Below are 16,486 nucleotides of genomic sequence, written 5' to 3'. Positions count from 1 at the left end.
AGATCGTATTTTAAATCCATTCCCGATTATCCATTTTCGATATTAAGATATTAATTAATCAATTAGGTACCAATTTTGGGCGTTACGAGGGTGTTAATCCTTCCTTGTACGTAACCGACTCCCGAACCCGTTTTCTCAAATTTCGTAGACCAAAATGTCGTTTTAGTAAACTAAAATGTTTTATTAAAACAAGGGTGATCCGATCGCACCCAATAAAGATCGGTGGCGACTCCCAATTTTTATTTCTATTTTCAAACAAAATCGATTCTCTTTATCTCAAAAAAATGGTTTCGACACCTCCTTTAGCAAAGGGGCAAGTTCATAAATTATGTAGATTAAAAAGGAATCTGTAGGATCATGGGGCTAGGCTTTTGTACGCATGACGGCGTAGTTATTCTTTTTCCTACATGTAAACTATATGATAAAGAACATTTCTAACTCAAGATATTGGAAAATAAGGCAGGTAAAGAAATTAAGGTGCTTGGGGGCATCTAATGTATCATCATTTTTCAGCAGCTGATATTTCATGTATTACCAGCCTGTTCTGCAGTTCACACGCAAGGCATAAAAACCACTCACAAATTTTGTGGACCTTAGGTAGACCAGATTGAAGTGCTTGATCATACCAAATTGTGCCACTAACCTGATAGGTCGAGCTGATGATTTCTAAAAGCTTATAGCAGTGTTAAGTGTTAATATTTTGATTGTATAATACCATTTTACAATTCCAATTGTCTAGATGATTGGCAAAATCATTCATTTTAACTTAAGGGATCTAGGTTTATATATTCTTTTACTAGGGTAATTAGGAAGTGTGTATATCAGAGATCCAAATATCTAAGTTTGTCAATTATTATATTTGCTTTCTTCGTGAACTTCATTAAATTCTTAAAGTTCGTAATAATATAATTGGCTGGTACATATTTGATCCTTATTTTATTTTCTTACTAGTTGGTTGGTGGGTTTTACACCCGTGCTTTGCTTAATTTGTGCTATTAGTTGTTATGCAAAAAAGTTTATCTCTACATGTTTTTTTAGAAAGTGGAAATTTCATTGAGATAGAGCTAGGATTTACAAAAATTGTATGGAATAAATGTTATTGCACTTTTTAAGTGGTGAATTCAAGTTTAAACATTGGAAATGAAATTGTTAGGAAGAGTAGCTATGAATCTCAAAAGAATTAGTCTCTACAAATCGAACCGTAAAATGATCATAGAGGATATCTTTGTTTCAAAAAACAAAAGTTAAATTGAAGGTTGAATGGATGATTCTTTCAAATAACCTTGTTATCCTTTCTAAGAACAAAGGAGAATAAATCATGGTAATCAATGTCGTATCGATGTTGGCTATACCTGTTGGGATGTACCGTTTCAACCCACCACTAATACCAAGTAGTATAGATTCTATCTCAATCAAGATTTTAGTGCTTTTTTACTGTTTGGGTGTGCTTAGGTTTGTTTTGGCCAATAGCAATTTTTATTAATGCGAACCTATATCAATTGGTATAAAATTTTAAAACTTTAAACTTAACTTTTAATTTTTTTATCTTAAACATTTTAATTTTTAATAAATACATTTAAAATTAAATATAATTAATAAATTAATTTAATCAACTTAATTAATAATTTTAAAACATATAATTACATATAAATACTTTTATAAGTTGTTATGGGGATATATTTACATGTATATATAATATATAAATTATTAAAAAATAAAATTAAATTATAAATATATTTAAAAATATTTAAAATATTAATAAACCCAAGGTGATACACTAAAATACGATTTGATATATACAAATCGGGTGAGTTGAGGCGTGCAATAACATTTAGGCAATCGAATTCGAAAATAACTTCACGTCATCCTCTATCTTTAGCCCTCAAACATGCCACACAAATAGTCAGGATTGATGGATGAGGTGGTCACTAGGTCCAAACAACCACTGACAACATTCTCAAAATGGTCTCACACAACAACCCTAATACCGTACAATCCCAATACCCCAATACTATTGTAATACATTATGAGCAAAAAACCAAGAAGAGTTTTGTTTTTGTTTATAAATTTTTATCTATAATTAATTTTGTAATTATTTTTTTTTCTCAAATAGAATAAAGAATTTATTATTAAAATTTGAAAATTATCTTTAAACAAGGTCGAAGTGTAAATAATTGTCTATTATTTGTGAATCTTATTTTACGTATTCACAACAACTCCAAAACTTAAAATGGTACAATGTAAATAAGGGTAAATAATTGAAAAGCTCCGATAATGCAATGTAATTCGTATAATTGGGTAAATAAGGCTTAATTGAAAAGTACTCTTTATTATGTAATAGATAAATAATCCTGTAAAATATATTCTGCATTTACAAGTGATAATGCTTAGAAATATTTATTGTTGGTGGAAATTATATATGACAAATATGAAATACCACCTTCCTCCAGACAACATTGTGATGGTATTCACCTTTGAAACAGATAGTAACTCATAATAAGCACAGTCGGACAATTCTTGCATCATCAACATTTATGTACAACTTGAGGATTTTGGCGAATCTAACAAGGTGTTTGATACAAACGTCGACGGATCAAAGCTCGGGTCTGCCTCCAAAGCCTTCGTGCCTCCGATTCGTCATTGGCTAAGACTGAGCAGTTGCTCTCATTGCAGTCTACAAAGTATTTCCCGCTCATCCCTTCTACTTGTGGGCTCAGTGCTACATAGCAGCTAGTGGATGCACCCTGTTTTGTTTCCCATTATATATATGACACAAATACGCAGTTTAAATGCAAAAGAAATAAATGATGAAAAACCTCTTCTTCTTCTTCTTTTTTAGTTTGGCATCATAAAGCAGACTGTAAGATATAGAGAAAGACAAACCTGAGATATAGACTTGAGCAACTTGGAAGCAATGAAAAAAATAGAATCTGTATATTTAGAGATTAACAGAAATCAGGTTAATGTGTTCTATTTTCTCTATTTCCAGACAGCAACTCTTTGTATTTGTAAATGAAGAAAAGTTTTATCAAAATCAAATGGAGAAGGAGAAAACAAAAACTTGGATTACAGGAATGTGGAGATTCTTGCCTGTAATAAAGCCCTTATGCGCTCTGAAAATTCCGGTCTTTACGATTCCTGGGTGTACGGCATTAATAGTTACATTTGCATTTTTGGCCTGCAAATTTTGTAAATTAAGTACAAAAATGAAATCAAGAATGGTGTTCCAAAGATAGGATAATAGAGAGATTAAAGAGTGACCTTGAGCTGTTTGGCTATTTCTTTGGCATGCAAAATGGTTGCTAGTTTGGATTGAGCATAAGCACGTGTGCCATTATAGCTGCAAGTGCAACACCAGCAATATATAGGAAGTATTAATACTGCATTAAATAAAAGTTTTAATGTAGAGATGTTTTCATGTGGTTAGATTGAAGTACTTGATAGGGTGGAGCATTTGGTTGAAGTGGAAACAGTCTCTTCCAACCCAGCTGTGAATTACAGAAGAAAGGTTTATGATTCTTCCTTGGATGCCTGTCTGCTCTGCTGTTTCTATCATCTTTTGTATCAACATTTCTGTCAATAAATAATGTCCTGCCATTACCAAATTTACATCAAACATTAATTCAATGTTATGTTGATGAACAATGTGATTTGATGCTATTATCTCATTTCATTTCATTCACACATGTTTCTATCTATACAATCTTAATTCTTCAATGGCTGTTTTAATAAATAAATAAAAATCATACACTAAACATGTGATCAATAAAGAACAAAATTTCTAATCCATAGTCAATGGGGATTTTAAATCTCACAAAGATAAGCAAAATGACAAATATCCTTTAGTCATATAAAAAAATTAATTCAAAGAAATATAAAATGTGATAAAAGATTGTAAATCAATAAGTGGAATAAAAATAATTTAAAATTGCTGTATAAAAAATAACATAATAACTTATAAATAAGAGAATAATACACTTCAACATACTCAAATTCATATCATTTTACATTAATAATAATACCATATCAATCAAATTAAGAAATCGACAATTCATTGAACAAAATTTTACAAATAAAAGAAATCCCATGGATTAAGGAGTGGGCCAGAAATTATGTGGGTGTTGGGGGGCAAGAGAAAATCTTCAACCTGAGAGAATTGGCCCGGATTTGAAGGAGACCCCAAATCTACTAATGATAGTTAATTATGTAATGTTAGTTGGTTACAAGGTTAATTAATTTAGGTTTTAAACCATTTTAAGATAAAAAGAAATTTAATATTAATTATATGCTACAGTGCATTAAATACAAATCTATATACTAAAATATTATATCACATTTATTGTATGGGTGGAATAAAAAAATAATAGTAATAGTTATTTAAAACATTGCTTTTATAGAAAAATAAATTGAGTTGATGTAAATGATAAATTAAATGAAAGAATACTTTACCAAGGTAATTTGTTGCAAATGTCATCTCAAATTTGTCCTCCGAAAACTCCAATTTCTGAGAGAATATCCCAGCATTGTTTCTGCAAAATCATCATCTTACATGATAGTCAATAAATTGTTGGAAATAAATTGATAGTAAGGAATTTTGAAGGATGTAATGTACGGACATGAGGATGTTAAGGGGCAGCCCTAGAGCCAGGAACTCATTGCAGAATCTCTTCACTGAAGCCAAAGAACTAAGATCAATCTCGCATAATATAACCTCTGCATTTGGATTATCCTTGCGAATTCTCTCCTTCAATTCAGCTGCCTTCTTTATGTCCCTCGCTGGTATCACCACTCTCACTCCTCTCTTCGCCACCGCTCGGGCTGTCTCTTCTCCGATGCCCGACGTCGCTCCTTCAACACAACCCATCTTCTTCGATTTATTATTGTACAAAAACATAACATTACAACAAAAGAGTTCAATTCATTGGTTTTTTCTTTTCTTTTTAACAGTACTAACCAGTGATAATAGCCGTTAGACGTTGAGAGTCGACCAAGTAAGAACAACTGTTTGCAACCTGTTCAGCTGTTGATTTAGAGCCATAACCACTGGGGCCTACAATGCCTGCTAAGTACCTCAGTGTTTCCTTCATGAGGGTGCCACAATTTAAGCTCAGAATCTCAAAGCAACAAGGCAACACAATAGCTACAACCAACATATATATACTACACATAGTTTGTATACACAACCCAACCCTTAAGGACTTTCTTTCCCACTTCACCCACTACACTAACTTTCTACTCTCCACAATTAAACAACGTTGATTTGTGAAAGTTTCCTCAAGTTTTTCATTGGATTAATGATTGGTTTTGTATTGGTCAACTTTGCTATGGCTTATGTTATGAGGTCTAGAAAACCTAGTGATGACATACCAAACTTTGACTTACGAATTTTTTTTCTTTAATTTTTTTAATTTGAGTTGTTGGGATATCTAATAAGATCATAATCTACCCATTAAGTCAGAAAATCATGGATTTTTCTGAAATTAAAATATATTTGTTCTTTAAACACGAGATTCACCCGGCTGATTAAAATACTTCATTTAATTATTAAGTTAATTAATGTGACAGAAAAAAACCAAAGGGAAGAAGAGCATAAGTGGAAAACAAAGAAGCCATATCCCTTAACAATGACTCAACTTTACTACTAGAAAAGCAACTTTTCGAGGTTGTTTCTCTGGCCTAGGTGGGTGATTGTTTTTGTATTGTCGAGCGTTTTGTTGGCTTTGGGCTCACTAATTTTGAGATAAAGGCAAGTATAGGTCGAGCCAATTGAACACGTATGTTCCCTTCCACAGGTAATAAGGATAATTCTAAGCATTGCCAATCCAAATCCAGTGTCCTTTTTAATGTACTCGACAAGTCTTATCAATCTTTTCTTTTTTTACTCTTTGAGCTCTCTCTTAGTAATTAAGGGTTTGTATTAAACAAATAAAAAGCATGAATATCTCTTATTTGAGAATATAATATTGGTACGTACAGTTATATTGTAATAAGAATTAGCTGTATAAGTTTCAGAGGATCATATTATATATGATTCCAACGCTGAAAGGTTAATGCTAAATCCTGGTTTATTACCATGAGAACAGAACCCCATTTTAAAAGCTACAGGTTTTGATGGAATTGATTAAAGTTTCAGACTCACATGTGCACAGAAAATATTCAATCGATACCAAGTAATAATTTTTGGACAGCAGTAACGCATTTCTACGTTTTACCACCAACAAAAAGGGGGAAAAGTAGATTAAATTTCAGACAAAAGTGGTGACCTTTTTCTCTCCCGTGTCTCCTTTTGGTCTCCAATAGGCAAAATTACTATCCTTCACTTTGAGAAATGATGGGGGATGTTGGGCAGTTGAAGGAGTAAAAGAGAGCAATGAAGTTGACTCCTCAACGATGGAATTTGTAACATGGCAAAGCCAAAGGGTCCCATTGGTTTCCCAACCTGCAGACACCACCCATTACAGTGCAACTCGTTTGAGAAGCACTTATCTTGGTTGCTTCACATTCCATTCCTTGGCTTCATTCTTACACACACATGCCATGCCCAAAACAAGTATTAAAAGGGGAAAGGGACCAGACAAAAAGAAAAACATTTGATTGCGCTGCCCATGGTTGAAAAATATGCACGCTTGGCTGCAATCAAATTCAAAGGCATGTTTAGATTCTTTGTTCTTGCCCATTATCCCCGCCCGAAAAACACGGAAGCCAAACGAAAGGGCATCGATCTTGTTTTACTGCTGCGGATTCTAGGACGCCAGGCTTCCTCCTTATATATAAATAATTCAAAATTATAGTATGTACTATACACCATATATATAAGGTTAGTTGATAATTGGATCGTGTTGATTTGATATTGGTCTGTAGTCGGGAAGAGAATGGAAAGCTCCATAACAGAAATGAGCAACTTTCTTGTCTTGTCTTTGACAAGTTGACAGTATTGCCGATCCATCTCTCTGACAATGTCTCTAAGATACCTCCTCACGTCCATGTCCTGTCTGTCTATATCATTTGTTTTGTCTGTTAAGGGGAAAGGTGCGCACATGCGCCTTTTATGACCAAATGCTAAAAGTGACAAATTGAGACAACAGATACTACAACTAAACATTTATGGTATTGTATATATAACCATAATGGTCACGCACCAAAGAGTCAGCTTTATTTTAATATTTTGTTTATGCGATTTGGTTGTAGCTGTTTAATGGGAGATTATACCATGGACGCATCAGAAAGTCATTAGTGGTTGAGCCCAAATCTGGGGAAGATATCAAGTTTGGATTCCTCTATGATGTAGTCATGAATTTTTAATGTTTTTAGAATAGGTACCATTTCAATTATTCTAATTGATTTAATCACTATTCCAATCAATTTTAATATTTAAATAAATAAATAAAGTCTAATCAAAGATAAAATCCCACTTTTGATTGGTTGATCATCAATGTAAAGATATAAATTTTAATATTTTGTGATAAATTTGTTATAATTAACGACAAATGCCTAACAACTAATCTCTTTTTACCTTCTCAATAATCAAGATAAATGTCATTAATTATTCCCCTTCACGCCTACGATTTAATTTACCAATAGTATTAAGAATAAAAAAGGATCTTAATTCTAGCCACTAAACAGATAAACCAAGTTTATTCAGACTAGATTACATATCCATATAATAATGAATTACATACTTCGACATGCACAACCATGTTATTCGCTACAAATATTAAAACTAATCAAACAATTAAATTCTAATTGACAAAACAAATATTCCAAACTATCAAATATGGGCCATATATTTAACAAACTTAAATATTTGTAATTAAAATAGAAGGTTTACAAATACTAAAGAATAATAAAATATTAAGAATAAATTAGATCTTCAAAACTTGTAGAATTAAAACATCGAAATCCCTTTGACTAGAAAAAGAGGCTAGCAACTCATGGAACAACGAAAATGCAAAAGTATATGAAAATAAAAATAAGATCAAAGATTTTGAAGTTTGTGCAAAAGTATCTTATTTATAGGTGTTTGAGTGACCTAATTAGCGCTTCTAATCATGCTTGGATATCAAGAAATGAAAGGAATCAAGTCGGACTATGCACAGTGGCTTGCCAACTGGGTGCCGCAACTTCCTAACCATGAGCTGCAACCCTTAAATCAAAGGGTTGCAACTTCTTGACCAACCTTTATGTCCTTTTTCTCTTTGCGTTTTGTTTGTTTTTGCTCTGTCCTTTCTCTTCGTTCACACTTGAATTCGTACCTCAAGCTCACATTGATCTAATTTAAACCACAAAACATTTATTTAATTACTAAATACTAAAATTATATAAAATGTAAACTAAGATAACTAAAAAATACAAGAAATGCAAATATGACAGGATTTATGCAAACTAAACTATCATTTTACTAGAAGATCAATAAAAAAAAAAAAAGCGAGAAGGGACTAAAATATATAAATAACGAGTACTTGTCATCATTGTAATTAGTGAGTCTCACTAAATTGAGTTGCATTCTTCAATTCATAGGGGAGAGAATTGGACAATTAGTTACACTCACATCCAATTATACTATGATTTCCCAAATGTGTTCACTCAAAAATTATTTTTATACAATAAAATTTTAGGATATATATTTTATTTTTAAAAATATAATCATACGTTATTTTACTAATCTCATTTAAATAATATGAAAATTTTATGGATGAGAGATAATTTTTTATACATTTTGACCTACTAAATAATTAACTAAATTACATAGTATTTATTATAAACTATTATTGTAAATTTAACTAAAATACATAGAATTTAAGTAGTTATATATACTTGGTCAAGGGCCAATCAATGATAACAAGAAGGTTATACTTATTGTTAGAGAGAGAATAACCTAATATATATAAAATGTGGGGTGATTAGATGAATTTTCAAGGATACTAACTTATTATATACGATAGTTTGATTTTAGATTTTGTTACTTGTTTTAGAGAATATTTTTAAGTATTATTGATAATTTTATAATAACTAATATTTTTTAAAAAAATTATGTATTTATATAATTACAATTTATGCTAGTAAGCATAATATAGTTAATTATGGTCCAATTATACTCTATTAGTTATACGACATTTTTAAAATTTAAATTATGTATTTATATAATTACTATGGCTATAAATCCGTTGAATTATTTTGTGTCATCTAATTACATACCCTAAACATATTTGTAGGCTTTATAAGTTATAAAATTATTGATGTGGCATTGAACTCCACCAAATTAGAGTAAATGAGATGTTTGAGACCTTAAGCAAATGCAATTAATTAAGCCACGCCTAACCAAATAAACTAACCTCATCTTCCTTTTGGTAATCATAATAATAAATCTCAACAAATCCAGAAAGAATTATTAAATTAAGATGTAAACTTTTTTAGGAAAACAAGAAAGGAAAAATAAAAACCTAAGAAAAACCACCAAATTGTGCTGGAGACCTTTAAGGACCTAGCTAAAAGCTAGGGTAACAACTCTGTCTCCCTTCATTAACCAAGTTCTCCTACCTGAATTGATGCTTTCAATAAAGGTAACAGAAAAAAGAAGACTGGAATTGCCAATAAAACCTAAAATTGCTCAAATTTTGCTTATATCAGTAAAATTGATGGGTCAAAAAGTAAGGAGTTAAATGTCCTTTAAGTAAAATTTTCAATTCAAGTAGAGATTTTTATTTTTTATTTAGGGATCTAATCTAATTCGACTCTAAATTTATTGAAAATCTGAAATAAAAAAGTTATATTTAACTATTTTTACATCAACGAAAATAAGCGTTTGTTTTTTTAAAAAAAAAGCCTTTATATTGATGGTTTGCATGAGCGGTAAGCCCCGCACCCCACGTGCTGTTTGCAATTAGCGAGAGTGCAGCTGGCTGTTCGACCACACGAGCCAATCACGGCGGGGGCCGGAAAGTGGGACTCGACCGAGTCTTTGTCTTCCACCTTTTAATCATTCCTCTCAAAATTATTACCATAATAGTCTATGTCAAACAATAGACAAGAATAGTTTGTCATGCTTTTCCTTTTTGTTTGAGGGCCCTTGATTTGTGTCGTAAGATTTCGAGAAAAGGTTGCTTGTCGTTAGGTTCATGCAAAAAATCTAACCCAAAAGAAATAATATTTTTTACAACATATCTAAGAACAATAAGCAAAGATAGATTAGAATTGAGCACTGTTAACCTAGTTTAAAGAAAAAAATATGATTAGAGATTAGGAAACTTGATTAAGACCATAGACATTTATACCACCCCATTACCGACAGTAATGTTATTAGCTGAATTATTTTAAGGACAAGTTGAGATCATGAGTTGAAAAGCGAGGGAAGGCAGTATAATGTGTTTGCCATTTACCTTTTAGTGAAATTGCCATTCACCTTAAATGTATAGTGTGAGTGGATATTATTTATGCTATTGCCTATTGCTAAGGAAGATCCGTCGGTAGATAGGACAAAGCCCAAAGGCAACAAAAGTAATGTTTTTGCATGTGGCCAAAGTTGAGCTTCAAATGTGAAATATGATGAAATCTTGTTTTATTCCAATTAATAACTGTTTCATATTTTAGCTTCTATAGTGGTTTCCACTACCCCCTGCGAGTGAAGATAGATGGATACATACTAACCATATTTTGTTTTCTTATGTCTTCACTTTATCGATTTGTTTTGTTTTAATTCAACTCGTTGGAGTATTCCAGTGATTATAATGAGTGCATATAAGAAATTGGTCAATATATTAGTTCAGAGTATTGGGTTTAAAGATCGAGTTGTATAATTTTTAATATATATATTTTAAAATATTAACTTATTTTATTTGAACTGGAGGGACTAAGAATTGATAATTTAACTTATTCAACCACCAATTTGATTACAAAAAGTTTAAAAGAAATTAAACCTACTAAAAACGTAGGGAAGAATAATTAAGGTTGTTTTCATATCCGCAATCAACATAAATCAATTACAATAACTTAGGTGAAAAAGCTTTGTAGACATAGACTTAAGATCTACTCACAACACTACTATAACCAAAATGTCTGGTTACAAAATCGCAATATTCAGTCAAGAGTATAAATAACATCAGCAAAGCTAAAAACAGATGATGTTAAGCAAAAATGTGAGAGAACATGTCTTTGCTGCGGCCCAGCTTTTGCTATAGTACCCGGCTCAACTACTCCACCATTCATTTGGTCTTTTTGTTCATTGGGCCCAATATAATTTTTTAACTTTGATTTTCCATCAAACACATACAAACTTCTTTCATTTTGTTTCTTGTTTTTATCGCATGAAGAAGATAACATCAAGCAAAACCCTTTTTTATCTTTTTATTATTAACCTTAATTACCCATGCTAATCCACTAATTCAAGCTTCTATCTACCATAATCCAAACTTCTAATAATTTAACATCTATAATCAACTTTCTAGTTTCTTAACATGCAACAATAGTGAATATACACAATTCTCATTAATCTTTCATTTCAATATATGGGTTCATCAATCCATTATTATTATTATTTTTATTATTATTATCTACAAATTAAACTAAAAATTTAGGAAAAAACTCCCTTACCTAATGAAATTTTGGTCGGCAATCGTGATGGTCTTTTAACTCTTTTTCTCTCCTTTTCGTTCGGTGGGGAGAAAAGAAAATGAATGAAGGATATCCTCAAATCACCATTTCCACATTCCATACACCCAAAAATATAATATAAAAATTTCCTAAGTTTTTTTTTAGTAGCCAATTTTGACTCAGGCAAATAAACACAAATAAAATAGTCTAAATTAAAAGTTTATTTACAAACAAAGTTACCAACCTAATTACAGCTCAAAAAATTAAAACCCTAAAAGCCCAACTAGCCTACTATCCTAATTTTTTTTTTAAAATCAACCCTTTTTTTTGCTTTTGATTTCTGATGTGCCTGTAAAAATACAATTTTTTGTATTCAAAATCCCCCTCCATTTACAATCGGTTCCCCCTTTGAAATATCAAAAATCCTCCCCCCTTTACAAACTGATTTCTTTCTCAGTTTTATAACCGATTACAATAACAATAAAAAAAGTTACCATTTCTCTTGTTGTTGCTGTTGTTTCTTGTTGTTTGTGTTTGCAGGGTATATGAGTGTCAGACGCGTGGAGCGTGGTGACCAAGGCTGAGGGCATGCGTGGGGCGTGGTGGCCAAGGCTGAGGGGTATGCGGCGGCTGAAGGTCTTGGTACCTAGGGTTGGTTGCTAAAAAAAAATTAGGATAGTGGGCTAGTTGGGCTTTTAGGGTTTTAATTTTTTGGGCTGTAATTGGGTTGGTAACTTTGTTTGTAAATGGACTTTTAATTTGGGCTATTTTATTTGTGTTTATTTGCCTGAGCCAAAATTGGCTACTACATTTTTCATTTTATTTCTCAGCAAATATCAAGCTAACGTAGATGTAGGAAGTCATATATTACCTAATTGTAACTTTATCACTTTAACTTCAACTTTTTTCGCTAAAGCTCCATAAACTCTAGACTAAAATTAATGGAGGAATTGAAATCAATTTCAGCCTAAAATTTATAGAGCTTTATTAACGTTGAATTTTTTGAACTTCTTATATTTTTAAAATGATTTTTGAATTCTTAAAATATATATTTTTTAAAATTTTATTTGAAAATATTAGAAAACTTTAACTTTTAAAAATTATTTTTTTTAAATTTTATGTAATTTTAAATAATATGAGCTAAATTAATAAAATTTGTAAATTTTAAGACTAAAAAGTTTTGCTACATTTTTAGCAATTGCCACATCAAAAATAGTAAAGACAAAATTTGATGTCATTATCGATTTGATCAAAGTTTTAGGATGTTCTTGTCACCCTTTATTATTATTATTTTTGTTATTTCAGTCACTCCCATTAGATCAATTACAATTTGTAGTCACTCGATAATTAAAGTACCTTTGCTCATTAGATGGAATGTTAGTATAATAATAAATTTTACCTCAATATTTACAAATTTTGTTAATTTAGTCCTAATTTGAAAAAAATTAACAAATATAACTCTCAAAGTTTTACATTTTGATTCTAAAACTTAAAAATATAAAAAGATAAATATAAAAGTTATTAAAATTTATTTTAAAAATATTATAAACTATTAAAATAAAAATTACTTAAAACTTTTCAAGTTTAATATATTATTTTAAAATTTATGGTGCAATTAAAATTTAAGAGATAATTAAAAATATATAACATCTATTTGGTCTTGATTAATATTTACATGTGAATGAATTTGTATATGATATTTTCTTCTATATATCATTACAAGTTTTTGTTTAAAATTTTAAATATGCACTTTTCAAATTCAATTTAGGTATAAGTAAATTAATCAATAGTACCATTCACATTCAAATTAGATGTTTTCGGTTAAGAGTCATATTTTTCATAGTGGATGAAAAATACCAAGAATTAGTGTACGTTATTTGTATGTCACACTGGTAAAGTTAACAAACATTTATTTTTTCATTCATTTTGGGGTAATTTGATAATCAATACAAATTTAAATGTTAAAAGAGACAAAAAAAATTAAATAGAAAACTAAAATATAAAATTAGATGACCAAATATATCATTATACCTACATAAAATCACATATTTTTACACTACCTTCTATTGACATTACCAAATTATTTGCTCGGATGATCACCATGGCAGCCTAGTTACTAAAAGTTTTAATGATTAAGGCCCGTATTAGTGTTACTCGTGGATTCTTTAATATTTGGCTAAGACAATGATTACCGGAATCGGAAAATAAAAATATAAAGATGTTAAGAGCAGCTTGCGAGAAACGTTTGTCCAAGAATCTGTTAAAGAAAAAAGTGGGGAAAGGAAAAAAAAAAAAAAGAGCTGTGACGTAGAATCGTTTTATATAACAAGATAAATCGTAGCAGTGATAAGGATTTGCAAAGAAAGAGTAGTGGGACACTGGGTTGAAGAAGAGGGTAAAGGGAAATGGCACCTGTGGGATTACCTCCTGGTTTTAGATTTCATCCCACTGATGAAGAGCTCGTCAATTATTATCTAAAAAGGAAAATAAATGGCCAAGAAATTGAACTCGACATCATTCCCGAAGTTGATCTCTACAAATGTGAACCATGGGAGTTAGCAGGTCTCCTCTACTTCACCTCTTTGCATTTGCTTTTTTGTATATATATATATATATATCTCATATACGTATGATGGGAATAGAAATGCTCTATTTTTCCTGTTCTTCTGCTACTCTATCTTCTATAGGTCAATGCAGCTGCCATGGTATCACAGATGATGTCTGGGCAGTATAACAATGAATCAGTGCTAGTTTTGGTTTTTAATAGAAGTTGGTTTTACATTTCTGAAACATGATTTGATTTTCCCTTGTTTGAATTATGATGAAAAAAAGTGAATTTTTCATTAAATTTGGTTCATCGAATGCCAGAGAAATCAATATTGCCGAGTAGAGACTCGGAGTGGTACTTCTTTGGACCCCGAGATCGGAAATACCCGAATGGGTTCAGGACAAACAGAGCGACTAGGGCAGGATACTGGAAATCAACTGGGAAGGACAGGAGAGTTGCTTCCCAAAATCGAGCTATTGGGATGAAGAAGACGCTGGTTTACTACCAAGGCCGTGCTCCTCAAGGAGTTAGGACTGACTGGGTAATGCATGAATACCGTCTTGACGATAAGGAGAGCGAAGACTACTGTGGAATTCAGGTAGTTTGTGCATCTTACAATTTTAACCAAATTTATACATCCTTCTAATCATTCCATTCACTAATTAATCATTGAAGTCTAAGCTCTATGCAATGCGTAACTGGTAACATTAATAACATTCTCATTTGACCTTTTTTTTTTTTTTAATTATTGCTGTTATATATGTTTCGATGAGCACAGATCGGGATGTACTGATCACTTGGAATGCTTTATTCTTTTATCGCCATGTTAATTTTCAGTTGAAAAGAAATAGATACGGTGTTTTCTCATTTTCTTTGTTTTTCACGACCTATATATATATATATATATATATTTTCCTCTTTACATCAAAGCAGAAAAGAGAAAAGGTAAAGAAAGGCGTCGCACATGATTTGAGATGAGTAAAACCATAATTAGATCGACCAATAAGAAATGGACTGATCAAATGTTGCGTCGTGGAAATGCATGACTTGCATGGGAAGTTTGAGCATTACACGCTTTTGCTTTATCCATTAATATTTTTTTATTATTTTATTATCATATAAATATGTGGATCAAAGGGGTGCTGAACATTCTTTGCTTGCTAGGGTCTCTTATTACATCTCTCAAAGTTGCCTTCACTTTGCCTTTCGTAATAAGACAAAAGTATTATCCTATCAGACCTAACAAGCTATTATTGTTTCAACTTTAAACTTTTCGCCTCTCTCATCTAAACTTGTAGATTCTAAAGTATCTATGATAAAGAGAAACCATTGAAGCCTGTCCACATATATGCTTTAACACCGCAAGGTGTCGGCTACTATACACTTCTTTATTCCAAAACATCCCTAGAAGTAACTGCATGAACTAACTAAATTATGGCAATATACTGGCAGGACTCTTACGCACTATGTCGTGTTTTCAAGAAAAATGGCATCTGCTCGGAAACAAAAGATCAAGGGCGGTGTAATATGTTAGTGATGGAATGCTCCCAATCTGTTATCAATGATTCTGAAACCATGTCTCCAGACCTTCCCTTAGCCTCCTCTTCTTCATTCATCGAAGAGGAAGATAAAGATGATTCTTGGATGCAGTTTATCACTGATGATCCATGGTGTTCTTCTAACACTACTGCTTTGGCTGGAGATGATGTTTCTAACGTTGCATTAACAAACTAAGGGTTTAAGGTCTTGGTTGATACGGCAAGTAAATTGGTGAATAACACAAGTAAATTGGCTAAGTTTCTTAAAATAAGACGCAACATTATAAAATATATTTGTAAGATCTGACGAAAAATCTCAGTAGGAGATTACTTTTTTCATCTCTAATTGGATTGGATTGGATGTAATGTTTTGTGAGGGTTTGGTTGCTGCTTAGGTGCAGCAAATGTATGAGATGGCTCTAGGGGTTTTTGCTTTCACCTTGTCTTAAATGGTGATCACTTGGAGCTTCTCTATTGGGATATATAATAACGAGTAATTGAAGTTTGCACTCTCTTCGTCACCAATTAAATTTCCGCTGCACTTTATCTATGAATATCAGTATATTGAAAGAATCTACGAATATCAATATTAATACTATTAATAAAACAAATGTCAATTCTTAGGTTGGGTTAAGTTAATTTACAGATCAGTTTGATGTTTACACAAGTATAATACTAATATTGAATGTTATTCAACTTGCTACGTGGATGCATTTACTTTCATCATAAAAGGAAATAGTTGGAGATAAAATTAAATAAATTTGATACAACATCCAATTTTTTTGGTAGTAGATCTTTAAAAAAAGGTTTTTTT

General features: G+C 31.3%; 2 protein-coding genes across 4 annotated transcripts; one reads left to right on the top strand and one right to left on the bottom strand.

The window, feature by feature from the left end:
- Positions 1-2,309: 2,309 nt before the first annotated feature.
- LOC108456218 (short-chain dehydrogenase TIC 32 B, chloroplastic-like) lies at positions 2,310-5,344 on the bottom strand. 2 transcript variants are annotated; one of them, XM_017754813.2, is made up of 8 exons: positions 4,955-5,344; positions 4,617-4,848; positions 4,450-4,529; positions 3,438-3,591; positions 3,262-3,340; positions 3,091-3,178; positions 2,884-2,930; positions 2,310-2,744 (listed from the first exon to the last, which is right to left on the bottom strand). In XM_017754813.2, the coding sequence occupies exons 1-8, from the start codon at positions 5,166-5,168 to the stop codon at positions 2,562-2,564; spliced, it is 1,077 nt and encodes a 358-aa protein (XP_017610302.1). In that variant the 5' UTR covers positions 5,169-5,344; the 3' UTR covers positions 2,310-2,561. The 2 variants fall into 2 exon arrangements, with proteins under 2 accessions (XP_017610302.1, XP_052875232.1); XM_053019272.1 differs by having other exon boundaries at positions 2,310-2,730; positions 4,955-5,342.
- Positions 5,345-13,726: 8,382 nt separating this feature from the next.
- On the top strand, positions 13,727-16,202 carry LOC108456319 (NAC domain-containing protein 54-like). 2 transcript variants are annotated; one of them, XM_053019401.1, is made up of 3 exons: positions 13,727-14,148; positions 14,455-14,732; positions 15,587-16,202. In XM_053019401.1, the coding sequence occupies exons 1-3, from the start codon at positions 13,992-13,994 to the stop codon at positions 15,866-15,868; spliced, it is 717 nt and encodes a 238-aa protein (XP_052875361.1). In that variant the 5' UTR covers positions 13,727-13,991; the 3' UTR covers positions 15,869-16,202. The 2 variants fall into 2 exon arrangements, with proteins under 2 accessions (XP_052875361.1, XP_017610408.1); XM_017754919.2 differs by having other exon boundaries at positions 13,729-14,148; positions 14,455-14,735.
- The last annotated feature ends 284 nt before the right edge of the window (positions 16,203-16,486 follow it).

This window comes from Gossypium arboreum, chromosome 9 (assembly GCF_025698485.1).
Source record: "Gossypium arboreum isolate Shixiya-1 chromosome 9, ASM2569848v2, whole genome shotgun sequence".
NCBI lineage: Eukaryota > Viridiplantae > Streptophyta > Magnoliopsida > Malvales > Malvaceae > Gossypium > Gossypium arboreum.
The sequence above is the reverse complement of the archived record's forward strand: the minus strand, read 5'-3'. Positions and strand labels throughout refer to the sequence as shown.